The 17,209-nt window shown below is 52.7% G+C and overlaps 1 protein-coding gene and 1 pseudogene across 4 annotated transcripts; one reads left to right on the top strand and one right to left on the bottom strand.

The window, feature by feature from the left end:
- The first annotated feature begins 558 nt into the window (after positions 1 to 558).
- On the top strand, positions 559 to 1,638 carry LOC107180054 (annotated as a pseudogene).
- A 7,132-nt stretch (positions 1,639 to 8,770) lies between these two features.
- LOC102970182 (sialic acid-binding Ig-like lectin 14) lies at positions 8,771 to 16,992 on the bottom strand. Of its 4 annotated transcripts, XM_007074219.3 has the most exons (7): positions 16,823 to 16,989; positions 16,369 to 16,743; positions 15,867 to 16,145; positions 15,430 to 15,477; positions 12,775 to 13,032; positions 12,529 to 12,664; positions 11,367 to 12,393 (listed from the first exon to the last, which is right to left on the bottom strand). In XM_007074219.3, exons 1-7 carry the CDS (start codon positions 16,857 to 16,859, stop codon positions 12,324 to 12,326), a joined length of 1,203 nt encoding a protein of 400 aa, XP_007074281.2. In that variant the 5' UTR covers positions 16,860 to 16,989; the 3' UTR covers positions 11,367 to 12,323. The 4 variants fall into 4 exon arrangements, with proteins under 4 accessions (XP_042826298.1, XP_007074281.2, XP_042826297.1 ...); XM_042970363.1 differs by lacking the exon at positions 11,367 to 12,393 and having other exon boundaries at positions 12,525 to 12,664; positions 16,823 to 16,986; XM_042970364.1 differs by lacking the exons at positions 11,367 to 12,393; positions 12,529 to 12,664; positions 12,775 to 13,032 and adding an exon at positions 8,771 to 9,142 and having other exon boundaries at positions 16,823 to 16,984.
- Positions 16,993 to 17,209: the final 217 nt, after the last annotated feature.

Here is a 17,209-nt window from a genome sequence, read left to right as displayed (position 1 = left end):
AACTTGGGCAGCACGGGCCGTGGGGGGGTAGGGGGGTGCGGTGAGTTGGGAACTAAGAAATTATTTTGTCTCATCTCTGCATCTGACACAGCCCGTGAAAATACCGAGGGCCCCGGAGGCTGGGGTGCTCATCCAGATGTGAATCTGAGGGTGGTCACCAGGCCAATGCCATTTAAGTCAAGAGTGAGGTGAGCAAAGGACGAGAGCAGCTGGGAAAGAGAAACAGGGAGCCTGTGGGCAGCCTCAGCCCCTTCCCCCAGCCCTTTCTCTTCCCAGCTCCCCATCAGCCTGTGCAACCAGGCGGGGGCTGCTTCGAGGAGTTTCGTGCAAGACCAGTGGGCCTTAGGTCCTCCTCATGCCCTACAGTCCCTTTTACCAAACCTGGGGCCCTCCGAGCCCCAGCCCCGGGACTTCAGCAGTCACGGGTGGGCGGGGACGCCCAGCCACTGCTCAAAGAATTTGCTGAGCCTACCAGGAAGTCAGCAGGACTCAAGCAACAGGAGGAAAATTTGCAACAGTTGTAATAGGCCACAAAGCACCTTGCCCAGGAAATACAATAGTTAGGAACTGGATGCTCCGAAAGAACAAAGGACGCCAACTGAATGACTTCTCTGCAGCCTTAAAGGATTTCCAGGCTGGGTGGAGAGGAGGGTCTGCAAAGGAAAAGGAGAAGATTGCCAGAGCGAGAGCCGCATGTCTCCCTGCAGAGGGGAGGCCACGAAAGAGCAGCGCCTGTCCTTTGATGGCCACGACGAGTGGGTCCAGATGCAGAACCAGGGGGATGACGTGGCCACCTCGGAGCAGGATCTGGAACTGATTAAAGGGAGGGAAAGGGCAGTTCGGCAGCTGCAGGCTCACACTCTGGACGTCCGTCAGAGGTTTAAAGATTTGCCCGTGATGATCCGTGACCAAGGAGACCCACTCATAGCACGGAAGCCGACGGAGAAGGCCCAGAGGTGCGTGCAGACAGAGCCACGCCGGTCAGTTTCCGCAAGCTGCTTACGATCAGAAAAGAAAATCTCGCAAGAACGTCTGTATTCTGGTGCTTGTCCTGTTGGTTATCACTGTTCCCTTGGTACTTAGTATCTGACAGATTTATAAATGAAGCGATTGCCTCGGAGCTACCCTCTGCTTAGCTGTAGGGGGTCCTTCTGGAACAGACTGATCCGGGGAAGAGAGCAGAGGCCGGATCGTCATAATTGAGTTAGAAACTAGCTACCCGCTAGACAGTGTGTATCAATTTACACACACACTCTATTGATTTCTCAAATTAGGAGTTAATTTACGTGCATTTTGCTTGCTCTCGTATTCTGAGTGCCCTTCATCCCAAGGGCTTACTGGAATTTCCGTTCTAGATATTCTTGTTTTGACAGGTGACACTAGGGTCTTGTAATACCGCCCTTTTAGTGTAAACGAGATTCATCTTTTTACCAGCAACTGGGATAGAATTACTCTCTGGCACCCAGGATCTCGGAGTCTGGCAGAAACTATATAATAAGCCAGCACTTTTCATTATGGAACCTTTTCATTTGAATTTCTTTATCTGCTTTGAAAGATTTTTAGCAATGTGTTTTAAGAAACGTTTATTTCTTTATTTTGAGAGAGCACGAGTGGGCACACGAGCAGGGGAGGGGCAGAGAGAGAGAGAATCCCAAGCAGGCTTCCCTGAGCTGAGAGCTGGACCCGGGGCTTGATCTCATGAACCTTGAGGTCATGGGCTGAGCCGAGATCAAGAGTTGGTCGCTTAACCAACTGAGTAGCTCAGGCACCCCTGAAGTTTTCTTTTTTTTTAATTTTTGTTTTTAATGTTCATTTATTCTTGAGACAGAGACAGAGCGTGAACAGGGGAAGGGCAGAGAGAGAGGGAGACACAGAAGCAGAAGCAGCCTCCAGGCTCCGAGCTGTCAGCACAGAGCCCGATGTGGGGCTCGAACTCACGGACCACAAGATCATGACCTGAGCCAAAGTCGGACGCTCAACCGACTGAGCCACCCAGGCGCCCCTGAAGTTTTCTATATTATCTGCTGGTGTCCATAGCAGCTCACCCATATGCACACTTCACTTTCTGAAGTGGTGAATTTAGTTAGCAGTAAATGTCCCTTGGGGGACCACACAATGTTCCATCTTAAAGTATGGGCACCAGCCGTAGAACAAAGCCCTGCGGGTAGCGTTTGGCTGAAAAATCGTACCGCAGAACACCGTCCCCGTCTTCCATAATCAGAGAAAATGGCCAGCACTCACTCCCACGATCCTCTTTTTCCCTAGAAGCTCGTCTCCCATCACCGCTTAGCCTTCTCGATTCTTACCTCGATCTTCTTGTGGTGACCGATTTCTTCTTTCCGTGCAGATCTATGGAGTGTGTTCGGTTAGGTATTCTGATGCGCCCGGGGCTTCCAGAATGGAAGAGACCCACCTCTGCTCTAGAGGAGGGTGGAGTCTAGTTGAAGTAAATACAAGGGAAGCATCCTGAGGGGACAGACGGAGCAGAAGGAGCACCTCCTCCACTGGAGGAGGGAAATAGACGCAGTAGGACCAGAAGGTATCGCAAGGATGGATTTCTGTTATCCCGTGAACATTGGAGTCGACGCCAGTCGCTCTTGGCGTTGAAGATCCAGTGAACAAAAGCGTGTGGCTTCTCTCAAGAAGCTTGCAATTCCGTAACGGGAAAGGACAGGACCCGAGATGATCCGTAGTCGCCTTCATCTAGAACAGGGGTCCGGAATGCGGGCATGTGGCCAAATCCGGCCAACCACTTTGTGTACGAGTCTGACTTACCCATCCGGTCGTGGCCTATGGCTGCTTCTGTGCTACAGTAAGAGTTGAAAAACCGTATGCGGAAACACTATGGCTGCAAATACTGGCCCTGTCCCTTTAAGGAAAATTTTGCTAAACTCTGATAGAAAATCAGAGGAGGAAGTGGTGAGCCCCGGGGGAGAGGGGAGGGCATCTTCTGAGAGAGATCCTTCCCAGGAACCCATGGCGATAAGGCGACATTTGAGCACAGACCTCAAAAAAAAAAAGGAAACAGAAAAACCCTCCGGGGTTCATCTGCCTCAGTCTGGATAGACAAGGGAGATTTAGACACAGCATGCTTTTGGAAGGCAAACAGGAATGGTGTGGAGGGGTTTCATCTTGTTGCTGCTGCCTGGGGTTCTGTGGTCCCGGTGCATGGTGAATATTGCCATGGCCATGAAAAGGCCGGCCTTTCCACCGTAAGGATTGTTGGGCATTTGATGGCAGGGAGACTGGCAAAGCTATGCTGAGGTGGGCTTAAAATTTTGTCCTTGTGGGGCACCTGGGTGGCTTAGTCGATTAAGCGTCCAACTTTGGCTGAGGTCATGATCTCATGGTTCGTGAGTATAAGCTCCAATTCCCAATCTCTCTCTCTCTCTCTGTATTCCTCGCTTACTCCCCACCCCCCTCCCCCCCCAAAAAAACTAGTCCTTGTGAACCTGGCAAGAAAGTAAAGAGTCATTTTTGTAAATAATACTGGTTTGGAATAGTGATATTAGACTTATGTTCCTAGGAACATATGAAGAGATTAGTTTCTCCTCCCATGTTTTAGACTAAAAAAAAAAAAGAAGAAGTTTCAATAAAACATTGCTGTCTTGGGGCACCTGGGTGGCTCAGTCGGTTAAATGTCCGGCCCTTGATTTTGGCTCAGGTTATGATTCCAGGGTGGCGGGATGGAGTCCCGTCACGCTGAGCCTGGAGCCTGCTTGATATTTTCTCTCTCTCCCTCTGCCTCTCCCCTCTGATCGTGTTTAGTCTCTTAAAAAAAAAAAAAAAAGATTGCTGTCTTGTAATTAATCCTTTCTAAAGAGAGAAAGGGGAAAGTCCTAGAGATTCAGTGTGACTCACCCTCCAGCTGAAAACCACTGCTGGTTCTGGAAAAGGATCATTTACCATTTCCTTATAACCATTCAAGTGCAGGCCAGGAAGGAAGGCATTTCCGGACCCAAATCCAGGGGAGGGGGGGAAGCAGGGGAAGGCTCAGGGTCAAAGCCCTTCTGCCCTGACGGGTTTTGGGAACATGGCATCCTCAAATGATTGTCTTTGCGGATCTGAGGGTCTTGTGGGACAGTGATGGCCCAGGCCACGCAAAATGACGGATCAAGGGAGACCGGGACCCCACTGGGCAGGGACACCCCAAATCTGTGACTTTAGCAGAGAAGCAGCATTACCCTGCTGCCATGAAGGTCATGAGGCTCTACCTTTCAGGGACCCTTTCTGAAAGCACTGGGAGGGGCTCAACCTTGATAAAGCGTTCCTCAAATTGCACCATGATCATAAACACTTTAGACATTCCCATAGCAAGCTGTAGGATTGAAAGTCAAGTTCTTGGGGCTCCTGGCTGGCTCAGTAGGAAGAGTGTGCCACTCTTGATCTCAGGGTCATGATTCTGAGCCCCACGTTGGGTGTAGAGGTTACAAAAATCAATATATAGAAACCTAATACACACACACACACACACACATATATAGATATATATATATACACCACACACACACACACACACATATATAGATATATATATATATACCACACACACACACACACACACACACACACACACATATAGATACATATATACACCAGAGAGGTATCGCAAACGACTGATGAAAGGAGTCTCTAATGCTTGTGAGATATCTTATTTTTGGATTTTGAGCATTTTTGCTTTTGCAATTTGACATGGTGCATTTTTAAAAAAAAAAAAATCATATGTGGGGGCGCATGGATGGCTCAGTGGGTTGGGACTCTGGCTTCGGCTCAGGTCATGATCTCATGGTTCATGGGTTTGAGACCTGCATGGTAAATCTGCTGACAGCATGGAGCCTACTTGGGATCCTCTGCCCCCTTCTCTCTCTGCCCCTCCCCAACGCACCCCTCCCCCTGACTTCGGCTCAGGTCTCGATCTCACAGTTCAGCAGTTCGAGCCCCGCATCAGGCTCTGTGCCGACAGCTGTCGGTCTGACCAATCTCAAGCTGCGATGACCAAAAAGACAAGAAACGACAAGTGTTGACAAGGATGTGGAAAAGAGAGAACTGTTGTGCACTGTTGGTGGGAAGGAATGTGAATCGGCGCAGCCACTCTGAAACACAGTCCAGAGGTTCCTCAAGAAATTAAAACCAGAAATACCACATGATCCGGCAATGGACTTCTGGTCCATATCTGAAGGAAATGAAAGCACTCACTCAGAAACATATGTGCACCTGTGTGTTCACTGCAGCAGCATTTACAATAGCAAAGATCCGGGGACTCCTGGGTGGCTCTGTCGGTTCAGCGTCTGACTTCGGCTCAGGTCGTGATCTCCCGGTTTGGGAGTTCGGACCCCTTCGTTGGGCTCTGAGCTGACAGCCCAGAGCCTGGAGCCTGCTTTGGATTCTGTGTCTGCCTCTCTCTCTCTGCTCCTCCCCTGCTCATGCTCTGTCTCTCAGAAAGAAATAAACGTTAAAAAAATTTTTTTTAAGGGTGCCTTGGTGGCTTAGTCATTAAGCATCTGATTTCGGCTCAGGTCATGATCTCACGGTTTGTGAGTTCAAGTCCCACATCAGGTGAGCATGAGCCCCGCTTCTTTCTCTCTCTCTCTCCCTCCACCCACTCTCTCTCTGTCCCTGGTGGGATTCTCTCTGTCTTCTCCTCTCCTCTGTCTCTTCCCCTTGCTTTTGTGCCCTGTCTCTCTCAAAAAAATAAAATAAAATAAAAATAATATCTTTAAAAAATATTTTTAAATGTGTAAGTAAATTGAAAAATATGTCATGTTAATGGGTTTAAAATAATACTGTATAAAAGTCAAGTCCACCTAAATTCATATGCAGAATCAGAGCCATATATCAACCAATCCCCCGGGGTGATTTTTGAAGAACTTGATATTTTCATTATAAAATTTATATTGGAGTAGGGATCCGTGGCTGACTGAATCAGTAGAGCATGGGACTCTTGATGTCGGGGTTGTGAGTCTGAGCCCCACATTGAGTGCAGAGAATACTTAAAAATGAAAATATCTTTAGGGGCACTGGGTGGCTGAGTCACTTAAGCGTTGACTCATGATTTGGCTCATTCATGATCTCGCAGTTCCTGGCTTCAAACCCCACATCGGGCTCTGAGTTGACAGTGTGGAGACTGCCTGGGATCCTCTCTCTCTCTCTCTCTGCCCCTCCCCTGGGTGCACTCGCTCTCTTTCTCTCAAAATAAATAAACATTTGAAAAAATAAAGTCAAGTCCTGAGACCTAAGTCACAGTTCTTACTAAGACTCATGAAAAAACATGCATCTGCACACACCGGGGGGGGCTAAAGTTGAAAAGCCTGGTTTCATCCAGTGTTGGACAGAATGCAGGGACCCAGACCTCTTCAGACCCTGCTGCTGAGAATGTCAATGAGCACGGTCACTTTGCAAGACTGCCTGACAGGACGGCGGGTCCCCTTAGTCCACAGTTTCACTTTGTGCGGTTTCAGTTCCCCTGAGGTCAGCTGCGGTCTGGATGCTTTTTCCTTAGGACAACCAGAAGATCAATGGCAGCCTAGCGCTACATCACAAGCCTACCTCATTCCCCTCCCTTCGTCTCAGAAAGTAGCGCTTGATCATCTGCATCGTCGCATTCAGAAGAAGGGTGAGGACAGCACAAGTGGAAATCCTGAGAGAGAGACTGAGAGATCACATTCACATACGTTATAGGACAGTATATTGTTACCACGGTTATGCTTTGTTATTACTTTAGCCGGTTCATATCTCACTGTGCTTCGTATGTAACTTTATGATAGGTTTGTAGAGAGAGAAGAAACATAATATATATAGGATTGTTGGTTCAGGCATCCCCTGGGGGTCTTGGAACATACGCTTGACACAAAACACCCTTGGGTTGAGTGCTGGGGATGCGGGGAAGAAGCTTTTGTTCTCACGCTGCGGGAAAGGACATCAGCTTACCTGTGACAATCACGCCTCACCCTCAGGAAGCCTCCCACGTATCATGCTGGGTTGGCAGCTTTGGGTTCTCTGCAGTGAGTAAGTGTGAGAGATCCGGTCACCTTCTGTGGATGTTAAATCTGAGAAGGATGAGGGGCGCCTGGGTGGCTCAGTCAGTTGAGCATCCAACTCCTGATTTTGGCTCAAGTCGCGATCCCAGTGTCTCCGGATTGAGCCCCGCATTGGGCTCCGCGCCGACCGTGGAGCCTGCCTAAGATTCTCTCTGGGCGCCTGGGTGGCTTGGGCACGTAAGTGTCCGACTCTGGCTCAGGTCACGGTCTCACGGTTTGTAAGTTCGAGCCCCACGTCGGGCTCTCTGTTCTCAGTGCAGAGCCTCCTTCGTGTGCTCTATCTCCGTCTCTCTGCCCCTTCCCTGTGCTCTCTCTCTCTCTCAAAAATAAACATTAAAAAAGAAAAAGAGTCTCTGTCTCTCTCTCCTGCCCTCTCCCACTCTCTCTCTAAAATTAGAAAAAAAAATTTTTTTTAATAAAAAAGTCTGAGCAGGGTGCGGGATTTGCTGTGCTGGTTTGTACCATAAAACTGAAATCTGCCGCTGTAGCATAAAACTGAGATAAGACAGTCAGGTGCAGCACAACTTGCCAACGTTTCAGTGAGACACAGGCCCTGGGAACGGAGTGGTAACCCCCGTGCCTGAGCGTATGGTGCGTGCGGGCCGGGCCGAGGTAGGGGGAAGCGATTCTCAAGGGCTGCAACCACCACAGCTGTGCACCACGGGCAAGAAGAGAGAAAACCCAGGGGGCTGTGCCTGCTTTCTCGTCTGGCTTCCACTGGGCGGCATTATCCGTCTCCTGTTCCCATTCTGTCTGGTTTATAGAACGGTTTCGTTTGGGTACGGAAGACAGAACACAAAAACGAGCATTTTGGCCATCTTGACCCTTTTGTAAAGTTATTTATTTTTGAGGTGGGGGAGGGGCAGAGACAGAGAGGGAGAGAGAGAACCCCAAGCAGGGTCCCCAGTCCATGCACAGCCCAACACGGGACTCAGTCCCACAGCCTCCAGATCATGACCTGAAGCGAAATCAAGAGACGCTTAACCGACGGAACCACCCAGGTGCCCCTGGACCATTTTATTTTATTTTTTAAATTTTTAACATTTATTTATTTTTGAGACAGAGAGAGACAGAGCATGAATGGGGGAGGGTCAGAGAGAGGGAGACACAGAGTCTGAAACAGGCTCCAGGCTCTGAGCTGTCAGCACAGAGCCCGACGCGGGGCTCGAACTCACGGACCGCGAGATCATGACCTGAGCCGAAGTCGGCCGCTCAACCGACTGAGCCACCCAGCCACCCCTACCCCTGGACCATTTTTTTTTTTTAATTTTTTTTTAACGTTTATTTATTTTTGAGACAGAGAGAGACAGAGCATGAACAGGGGAGGGGCAGAGAGAGAGGGAGACACAGAATCTGAAACAGGCTCCAGGCTCTGAGCTGTCAGCACAGAGCCCGACGCGGGATCGAACTCACAGACCGTGAGATCGTGACCTGAGCCGAAGTCGGACGCTTAACCGACTGAGCCACCCAGGCGCCCCATGGACCATTTTAAAGTATACACTTCAAGTGGCACCAGGGTGGTCCAGCGGGTTAAGGGTCCCACTTCGGCTCAGGTCATGATCTCACGGCTCGTGGGTTAGAGCCCCGCATCAGGCTCTGTGCCGACAGCTCGGAGCCTGGAGCCTGCTTCGGATTCTGCGTCTCCCTCTCTCTCTGCACCTCCCCTGCTCGTACTTTCTCAAAAATAAGCAAATGTTTAAAAACATAATAATACATGAAGTATACACTTCAACAGTATTCAGTACACTCAGCCTGTTGTGTAACCATCACCATCACGCATTTCGAGCACTTCCTCAAGTTCCCAAACTGAAACTCTGTACCCAATAAACACCAACTCCCCATTTCCCCCTCTCCCAGCCCCTGACAGCCGCCATTCTACTTCCTGTTTCTGTGACTTTGACCACGGTCCATGTACCTGACATTTTCTGTCTGACTTCTCTCCCTTAGCATAACGTCCTCAAATTCACCCACGCCGTGGCACGCGTTCAAAAGTTCCTCCGTTTCACGACTGAATAAGGTCCCATTGTGTGTATACGCCTCATGTGGTTTATCCATGGAGCCACGGATGGACACTGGTCGGCTGGCAGCTATTGAGGAAGAAGGAGCTGCGAACACCGATGCACAAAGATCCGTCAAAGTCCCTGCTTTCCATCCTCTGGGCATCTATCTGCCTAGAAGGGAAATTGCTGGATGGAGCAAGGTTAGAACTTTGAAACATGCACACGGGCGGGGGGGGGCGCCTGGGTGGCTCTGGTGGTTACGCGTCTGACTTCGGCTGAGGTCATGATCTCACAGTTAGTGAGTTCGAGCCCCACATCGGGTTCTCTGCTGTCGGCAAGAGCCAACTTTGGATCTTCTGTCCCCTTCTCCCCCTGCCCCCGAGCGTTCCCTCTCTCTCTCTGAAAACAAATACAGAAACTCAATAAAGTCTGGAAAAATTAAAATATTAAAAGAAAACACGAACATGGTGGTGGGGATGTGAATTCACGTGACTATTGGGGAGAAGGCTTTCATGATATTCTCTGCAGCTGATTACACGCCTTCCTCGTGACGGAGCAAAGTGCTAGCGTTCCTTCTTTTTCAGCGAAACTTTCCTATCGGGGGCACCTGGCTGGCTCAGTCGGTGGAGCCTGCAACCTTAGGGTCATGAGTTCACACCCCACGTTGGGCATGGACCCTACTTAAACAAATTTAAAAAATCATATAAATAAATCATCACAAATAAAAGCCAAACCCCGGCAACAAATGCAGTCACTGTATTTTTTTTTTTAATGTTTATTTATTCTTGAGACAGAGAGAGACAGAGCATGAATGGGGGAGGGTCAGAGAGAGGGAGACACAGAATCTGAAACAGGCTCCAGGCTCTGAGCTGTCAGCACAGAGCCCGACGCGGGGCTCGAACTCACGGACCGTGAGACCATGACCTGAGCTGAAGCCGGACGCTCAGCCGGCTGAGCCACCCAGGCGCCCCTGCAGTCACTGTATTTTAGAATAAACAGATGGCAGGATGTCCAACCTACGATACTAATTAAAAGCAAAAACTGGGGTGCCGGTGTGGCTCCGTCGGTTAAGTGTCTGACTCTCGATTTTGGCTCAGGTCATGATCTCATGGTTTGTGGGTTTGAGCCCTGCATTGGGTTCTGGGCTGACACTGCGGAGCTTTCTTGGGATTCTCTCTCTCCCTCTCTCTCTCTCTCTATCCCTCCCCTGCTCTCTCAAAATAAATAAATAAACATTAAAACAAGCAAAAAGAATACCAAAACCAAAAATGAGTTACTGATGCATGGAACAACATGGATACACCTGAAAAACTTAAAACTGAGAGAAAGAAGTCAGACCCTACAGCTTGTGTAGTATCTGAGCCCCCATTCGTAGCGCACACAAAAAAACGGGAGCTGCGGATCTGCAGGGACAGAAGAGAGGGAGGCCATACAGTTGTAAATGTGTGACTTGAAGGGGCCTAAGACAAAGCCCAATGCCTTCAGCTGGGCACTCAAGGCTCCAACATTTCTCACCCTGCCTTCTCTCCCACGGTGATCCTGTCTCTGGTGCTTCTGGAACTCCTGCCACGCGGCGGGCAAGGGGCCCTCCCCTTCATCTGCCAGGGCCGTCTCAGGTCTTGGCACATCTCCACCCTGACTGCCCGCCCACCGCTCACCCTCCCCACCTTAGTGGTGGAACCTGACCTCCAGGAGGAAGTGGAAAGAATCTGTAGGTTGAGCTTGGTGGGGGAAGCAAGGGTGTTGACACAGGTAAGCACTGATTGAGTTGCACTCTTTAGATTTGCATATTTTACTCTATTTAAGTTAGGCCCCCAAACACAATGAATAAACGAAAAGTCTTGGTTAGAAACTGTTCAGCAAAAAAGAAGAGAAGACTAAAACATAATTTTGCTCTAGAAATTTCTATAGACATTAAATGATAAAATCAATTGTTATGTCTCACTTTTAATCAAACTCATATATACAATTTTTTATTTTTTTTAATGTTTATTTATTTTTCAGAGAAAGAGAGAGAGAGAGAGTGAGCAGGGAGGGGCAGAGAGCAAGGGAGACACACAGTCAGAAGCAGGCTCCAGGCTCTGAGCTGTCAGCACAGAGATTGACTTGGAACTCGAACCCACAAACTGAGATTATGACCTGAGCCAAGTCAGACACCCAACGCACTGGGCCACCCAGGCGCCACTGACTTGTATTTATAAGTACACATGATGTTCTGGGGGTGCCTGGGTGGCTCAGTCGGTTAAACGTGCAACTCTTGATTTAGGCTCAGGTCAATGACCTCAAGGTTCATGAGTTCAAGCCCTACATCGGGCTCTGCACTGCCAGTGCAGAGGCTGCTTGGGATTCTCTCTCTCCCTCTCTCTTTCTCAAAATAAGTAAATAAACTTAAAAAATCCTGTGATATTCTCTTGCAATTATTATGAGGTAGGCGTCTTTCGAGTGGGAAAGACGTGTTCCTGACTCCACTGTGCATTGACGTCTACACTGAGCAGGAAATCTGGGAGACCAGAAAGTCGGGGGTTAGGCAGGTAACTTCTGGGTCATGAAAATAAGCCTGAATGAAGCTCATTCCCTTCGCAGGGGCAGGGCTGGGGATGGAGAGGAGGAGGGTGGGAGGGGTGACACCAGCAAGGAGGAGCAGGCTGAACAGAAGGAGACACCCACAGGCACAGACGGGGGAGAGGGGGTGCCCGTGGGGTGTGTACTAGTCAGATTGTTTGTTTCCTGTATCTTGTGACTTTTGACGTGTTAAAAATCTTGCCATCCCTGGGGAGACGGCCCCTCCAGGCCGGGCCGGGTCTTAAAGGTAGCAGAGGGCTCAGTCCCTTCAGAGCAAACCAACCAATCCCCAGCCCGTGTCCCCCAAACACCCCTTTTCTCTCACTCCCACGCCAGGCCGCCATTTCCCCTGCCCTAAGACACCCAGGACAGGAACCAGACACCTAGAGCCACCCCTCTAGGCCAAGGCCCCCCCAGAATGACTCAAACTAGCTGGTCCCGAGCTGCCCTCCCGGCCTGGCCTTTCCCACAGGTCTCTGTCGTCTCTGGCGAGGCCTCCCTGCACCTGCTTCTGCCCCTGCGGCCCTGAATGGCATGGCGTGCCACAGCCCCTGCTGAAACCTAAGTAGTCCCTTCTTCTGATGGCGTGGCCTCCCCACATTGTCACTCAGTCCGCTCTCCAAATTAAACTCCCAGGAACTGAGCAGGCTTGAGTTGAGAGCTTCCAGGAAGAAGCTGACCACGAGGGCCCCATATCTGTCCCTCTGGGCTCCAGGGCCACACCTCAGTCCCGTCTCCAGAAGGAGGGAGGCTCGGTCTGGACTCTCAGCCCTGCTTCCTGGCGGCCTCCACACCTGCAGGGACAACATGGGTCTCAGATCAGAGAGTTGTCCCTTTCATTCTAACTCCAGGCGGGTGGGACAGCTGCGTCCCACCTGGAACTCAGGGACTTCCTGGAGACTGCCCTGGGGAGGGACGGGCCCGCTCACCTGGTGTAGTAGATCCAGGTGAGGCCATAGGTGAGGAGGAAGCCAGCCCCCATGAGGGCCCCTCTGAGCAGGGTGAGGACCAGGGGCCAGGAGCCCTCTTGCTCATCAGTCACACAGTTGCAGGAAGACGGGCTTCCTGGCGAAGCGGGGGACAGAGGATGAAGTCCTGCCCGCAGGCCCCAGGCCCTTCCACATCCCAAACACCCGGCCAGGCTGTCCACCCCCACAACCCGTGTTGCAACTCACTCTGCACAGAGAGGCTGAAGGAAATGTGTTGGGAGCCCAGCGGGTGCTGAGCCTGGCAGGTGAATTCCCCTTCATCTCCAGCCCCTACGTGGGGCAGCTCCAGGACCCCGGGTGCGGAGGGCTGGGAGGGGCTCAGGGCTTTCCCCTCCCGGGACCAGCTCAGCACGGCAGGGGGATTGCTGTCAGCCACGCAGACCAGCCGCAGGAACTGGCCTTCCAGGACCGGCAGCGACATACCGTTGCACAGCGTCTTGGGGACTGGGTAAGAGATTCACCACAAGGCGGGTGGAGCCGTGACATGAGTCCCTTCCGGATTGTGCCCGCAGAGCCAGAAGTGGAAAGATAGGGCCATGCCACAAGGGCTGATGGCGGGGCTACTCGTGGCTGATTAACGACCCTGGCGGTCAAGTCAGGCCACCAGAAAGAAGGGGGGCTGCGCTGAGGTGGGGAGGGTGAGCCGTGGGCGGGCAGCTCCTGTGGAGATGTGCCAAGACTTGAGGGCCTGGCACGTGAGGGGAGGAACACCTGCGCCTGGGCAGGGAGAACCAGGACAGACACCGTCCCGATGGATCCCAGTGGGAGAGAAGGCGGGGTGAGCCTTGAGGGCCGGACTGAGCGCCTTGAGCTTTGCCCTGAGGTTACTGGGAAGCAGTAGGGGCTGTAAGCAGCGGAAATGCAGAATCAGCACTGGGTCTAGAGAGATCCTGCTGGGGCCAAGTGGGGAGTGCAGGGGAGAGATTAACCAGGAGGCAGGGAGGCTGAGGAGGAGGCTGAGGCGAGGGTTCAGGGTCCAGGAGCAGACTGGAGCTGGGTCTGGGGCCAAGGGCAAGAAGAGGGGAATGATTTGGGAAGTGAGGTCCTCGAGACTCCCCGACTCGTGGGGGGATGCTGGCAAGGAGGGGACTAGAAAGTTGTGGGAGGCACCAGGATAGGGTCAGGATAGGGATGGGGGCACAGGTGGAGACAGGGACAGAATGAGCAAGCCCACGAGAGTGGAGACAGAAAGAAACAGGGGTCCAGGCCGGAGCTGTGGGGAAGGGGAACATGAAAGGGTCCACCAGATCAGAGAGGCAGGAGAGCAGACAGCAACTCCAGCCCAGGGAGCAGAACCTGGAGAGGCAGAAGGTGGAAGGGAGGCTGCCAGGGAGCGGGGGAGGGGAGGGGAGGTGTGGGGGGGAGGGGAGGGGAGGGGAGTTGGTGCCCGATGGACACAGTTTCGGTTCTGTGAGCTGGAGGGAGCCCTGCAGACTGGTTGCACAACACCACGAATGGACTGGACATTGCTGAGCTCTACCCTTAAACACGGGGAAGGTAGTAAGTGTTACCTATGTCTGTTTCACTACAAGTGACATAGACTTTGGGGCACCTGAGTGGCTCCGTCAGTTGAGTGTCTGACTCTCGATTTCAGCTCAGATCTTGATCCCAGGGTGGTGGGATCGAGCCCCGCGTAGGGCTCTGGGCTGAGCTCGGAGCCTGCTTGAGATTCTCTCTCTCTCTCCCTCTGCCCCTCCCTCCCTCTCTCTCTCTCTCTCTCGCTAAAATAAAACTTAAAATGAAGTTAAAAAACCACAGACCTTAAAACTAAGGAACAATGGAGAAGGTCAAAAGGAACCAACGTCCAGTTATAGAACAAATAAGTCACGGGATGTAACGCGCAGGCACGGAGACCGTAAGTAATAGCGGTACCCCAGACTTGAAAGCTGTTGGGGCGCCTGGGTGGCTCAGTCGGTTAAGCGTCCGACTTCGACTCAGGTCACGATCTCGAAGTCCGTGAGTTCGAGCCCCGCATCGGGCTCTGGCCTGATGGCTCGGAGCCTGGAGCCTGCTTCTGATTCTCTGTCTCCCTCTCTCTCTGCCCCTCCCCCGTTCATGCTCTGTCTCTGTCTCAAAAATAAATAAACGTTAAAAAAATTAAAAAAAAAAAAAAGCTGCTACGAGCGCAGATCTTAGATGTTCTCACCACAGGAAAAAAGAACAGTAACTAAGTGTGATGAGGGATGTTCACTGGACTTGCTGTGGTGATCATGTCACAATACATGCAAACACCAAATCATTACGTTGTATAGCTAAAAACGAACACAACAATACAACGTTATGTGTCGATGAGTCCTCAGCCAAAGTAAAACATAAATAATACACACAAACCAGAGAAAAGAAGAGGCAGCAGCCAAAAGCAATACAGGATCCATGATGAGAGACGCTGGTGAGGTGGGTGGGGGGGCAGACCCAGACCACAGGGCTGAGGAGTGGGCGAGGGGTCTCAATCCCCAAGCCCTGAACCCTGAGCCCTGAGCACGCAGAGAACCAGTTCCTATCACAGCCCCAGGGAAGAGAGGATCTTTCCTGCCTGTGTTGTGTCCCTGCAGATTGTGGGTGGTCATCAACTGCGGTGTGGCTGAGAGGGGTGGGCTTTTGCCCTTTGTTCCAGAAGCCCCGTAAGTGAAAACCTTGGATGGGGTGTTCAGACTTCCCCCAATGTCCTCCGGGAAAAGGATCCCAGGCCTGGATCCCTCTTTCCCCCATTGCCCTCTGGGACCCAGCCCTCCCTCCAGCACTCATGGGAGACAGTAAGCCAGATGGTCCCTTGCTGGGAGCTGACCCCCCACCCCCACCCCAGGCCAGGCCCCAGCCCCCAAGAAGACAGTTCTTTCCTACCTGTGACATTGCTGAAGAAGATGCTGATGGTGAGGTTGTGGGGGGCATCTGGGGTAGAAAGATATGGTCCTGCTTCAGAGGTGAGGATTGGGATGGAAGCTGACCCAGCACCCCCAGAGGGGTGGGGAGCATTGTGAGGGGGTGGGGAGCACTGAGAAGGGGTAGGGGTGCATTGGGAAGGGGTAGAGACACTGAGAAGGTAGGGAGCACTTGCAAGTGGTGGGAGCACTAAGAAGGGGTAGGGAGCATTGGGAAGGGGTGGGGGAGCACTAGGAAGGGGTAGGGGAGCACAGAAAATGGGTAAGGGAGCACTGGAATGGGGTAGGGAGCACCGAGAAGGTGGGGATGGCCGTCCTTGCCGTCTCCCCTCCCTCTACTCCCAGGACTGCTCAAACCCCACTGCCCTGAGGGACCCAGCCCTCCCCCCCAGCACTCACAGGAGACATTGAGCCGGATGGTTCTTTCCACGGTGGCCTGAACTTCTGGCAGTTTCACCTGACAGGTGAGGTTGGTGCCATGGTCCTGCGGCCTCGGGGTGAAGGCCAGCACCGAGGAGTGCAGGCTCTCGGGGTCCAGCGAGTCCAGAGCAGCCCCCACCCAGGAGAATGTGAGAGGTCTTCCCCCTCCGCAGGACCCCGGCAGGCTGCAGGCCAGCTCTGTGGGCCAGCCAGACTTGAGGGGCTCCGGGAAGTGGATGTCGGGTTCCTGTGTCAGGGCTGAGGAAGAGACAGGGAGGTGCCCGGGCCCCAGGGAGGTGGGGACCCACGGGGTGACCCTGAGAGGGTCCGGGCCTCAGGGCCCAAGCTGACCCCGGGCCCCGTTATCTCTTCCAACCGTCCCAGCCCCAAGACCCAGAGCAGGGAATGTTCCGGCGTCCTGTGCCTGCTCTAAGAGGGGGTGTCCACATCCCAGAGCCCTCCCCCGGGGCCCTTGCTGTACCTGCCACCCGCAGAGTCATCGTCGTATCTGTGTAAGTATATCTCACGTCTTCTCCTCTCTCCACTCGGAAAAAGTAGACTCCCTCATCACTCCTCATGGCGTCTCTGATTCTCAGGGAGCAGTTGTAGGCCCAGGGGTCCCCGATGAGGCGGAATCGGCCCCGGGCCTCTGTCCTCACTGCTCTCTGTGGGTTGTTTGTAGCCACCGGATAACGGTTGCTTGAGGTGTCCCTATCCCGGAACCAGTATATGTAGAGCATCGTCCGGGAATACCCCCACTTCCAGGGGTAGGAGAAGGAACAGGGCACGTGGACACACAGACCCTCCTGCACGGTCACGGATTCCTGCACTCGGAGCTGGTACTCTGGATCCTCCCCTGGGGGGACACGGAGGCTCAGCCGGGGCTCCAGCCCCCCCCCCACCTGCGCCCAGCCCTCCTCCCGAGGCCCACTCACCCCCGAACAGCAGGGGCAGCAGGAGCAGGGGCACCATGTCTGCACCGGCCAGGGCAGGAGCCCGGATCCAGGTCCTTCTGTCAGGGAGGGAAATGCCCCAAATGTGGGGTGAGGCCAAGGAAGCCCCAACAGGAAGCCGCGTGTGACAGAGCTGTGGTCACCACGGAAGGGGAACTTGGGCAGCACAGGCTGTGGGGTCGGGGGGAGTAGAGCAGGGCTGAGAACTCATCTCCTCCTGCCTCCCTGCCTGTTGCAGGTGGAGCCCGGGAGTTACTGGAGATGGACCGAGGCCTGTCTAGACGGGTAAGGCCCCAGAACGGTAGTAGCCCTTTCCTCGGGCACCATGTTTGCACAGGGAAGAGAAGGGAACACCACCTGGCTAGCTCC

The sequence above is a fragment of the Panthera tigris genome, chromosome E2, assembly GCF_018350195.1.
Source record: "Panthera tigris isolate Pti1 chromosome E2, P.tigris_Pti1_mat1.1, whole genome shotgun sequence".
NCBI lineage: Eukaryota > Metazoa > Chordata > Mammalia > Carnivora > Felidae > Panthera > Panthera tigris.
Note: the sequence above shows the minus strand (reverse complement) of the source record. Positions and strands in the feature narration are given on the sequence as shown.

What these genes read in the sequence shown, in the direction of transcription:
- LOC102970182 (XM_042970362.1), bottom strand. Translation starts at nt 16,859, where the DNA reads ATGGTGCCCCTGCTCCTGCTGCCCCTGCTGTTCGGGG. An exon ending in GATGACTCTGCGGGTGGCAG is followed by an intron (nt 16,146 to 16,368) that starts GTACAGCAAGGG and finishes TCTCTTCCTCAG; the next exon opens with CCCTGACACAGGAACCCGAC. An exon ending in CATCCGGCTCAATGTCTCCT is followed by an intron (nt 15,478 to 15,866) that starts GTGAGTGCTGGG and finishes TTTCTACCCCAG; the next exon opens with ATGCCCCCCACAACCTCACC.